A 1,480-nucleotide genomic window follows, 5' to 3' on the forward strand; every position below is an offset into this window, starting at 1 on the left:
CAATAATAAATGAAAATAGGTATCTAAAGGGAAAAAAAAGAAGGTAGAGTAGCAAATATCATCCTGTGACACTAACCAGCAAGGCTTGGCTTGAACACATAGTTCAAGGAAGGAAAAAGTAAGGGAGGAAGAAGACCTTCCACGTGGGAAGTTCTGAATGTGAAGATCAAGGATTTAAAATTGGAAAGCTCCAGAGTGGAGGATGAGGGCAGAGAAGGAAGGTGATTGAAGGAATAAGGAATTATGTTCAGAAATTTTTCAGCATTAAGGAGACACATTGAAGAGAAAATCAATCCTGCAGGGTTTAAAACATATTTGACAAAAACCAAAGTGTAAATAACAGAAATTTATAGGACCAGTCATGTTATCTACCAATTCAAAATATGCAGTTTTCAATGTACAATCCCCTAAATGATGTGGCTTCTCAGACAGATGGAGGAAATGAACGATTTCAGGTCTCCTTGAGGAGGAAGCAGCTGGTGATACTGGTCTCATGGACCTACAGCCCTGGGGAGGAGGTTTGTGTTCGAGGCTGAAACACTGTGGGAGGAGAGCTGTAACCGTGCTGACAGTAATAATCTGCCACATCCTCAGGCTGGAACCTGCTGATGGTGAGAGTGTAATCTGTCCCAGACCCACTGCCAGTGAATCGGTCAGGGACCCCAGATGCCCGGGTGGATGCACCATAGATGAGCAGTTTAGGAGCCTGTCCAGGTTTCTGCTGGTACCAGTTTAAGTAGCTGCTAACACTCTGGCTGGACTTGCATCTGATGGTGACAGTCTCTCCTTGAGACCCAGCCACAGATTCTGGAGACTGGGTCAGTGTGATGTCCCCACTGGCACCTGCAGTCAGAAAAGAATATAGATCACACATTATGTCACAAAAACATAAAATATATAAATAAATGTAGGTTATCTGATTAGTCATATATAATCAGATCTCTTTAGATGAAACAGATTGTTCAATCTGCATGTAAAACCATTTTACAATGGTAGAAGGATATTGCTCCTCTGAACCTCTCACCTGAGACCCAGAGCACCAGGAAGATGAGAAGTTGGGACTGTGACACCATCTTGCTCACCATCTGGTGCACTCAGGCCCCATCTCCAGGGAAACCCCATTAATAGAGTCTGAGCAGCCAGCCCAGTCCCCAAGGAGCCTATGCAAAGCATCAGAGAGTAGAAAGGCAAACGTGCCTGTGCAGTGAGTTGTGAAGACAAATAATGGATAGAAGGAGATAAAAATATCATTACCACAGGAAATGTGATTGTATGCCTGCAAAAGACCCAGAAATGAACCTAACACTATAATTTTCAACAAACTTCAGCAAATTTGTCCAATTTAAAATATTTTTATTGTCAACTGTACACTTCAAAAGACCTGCAATATCTAATAAACAAATTAATTTTGTAATAGTATATATGTATCTGTGAGTACATAATTTCTCAACTTAATTGAACTTTCTAAATATAGTGCCAG

General features: G+C 41.3%; 1 gene segment (V, D, J or C); it reads right to left on the minus strand.

Annotated features, from left to right (window-relative positions):
- Positions 1–484: 484 nt before the first annotated feature.
- LOC119512026 lies at positions 485–1,154 on the minus strand. The segment is given in 2 exon segments: positions 485–843; positions 1,025–1,154. Coding segments are annotated over 2 exon segments (405 nt in total).
- Positions 1,155–1,480: the final 326 nt, after the last annotated feature.

The sequence above is a fragment of the Choloepus didactylus genome, chromosome 17 (genome assembly GCF_015220235.1).
Source record: "Choloepus didactylus isolate mChoDid1 chromosome 17, mChoDid1.pri, whole genome shotgun sequence".
Classification (NCBI taxonomy): Eukaryota; Metazoa; Chordata; class Mammalia; order Pilosa; family Megalonychidae; genus Choloepus; species Choloepus didactylus.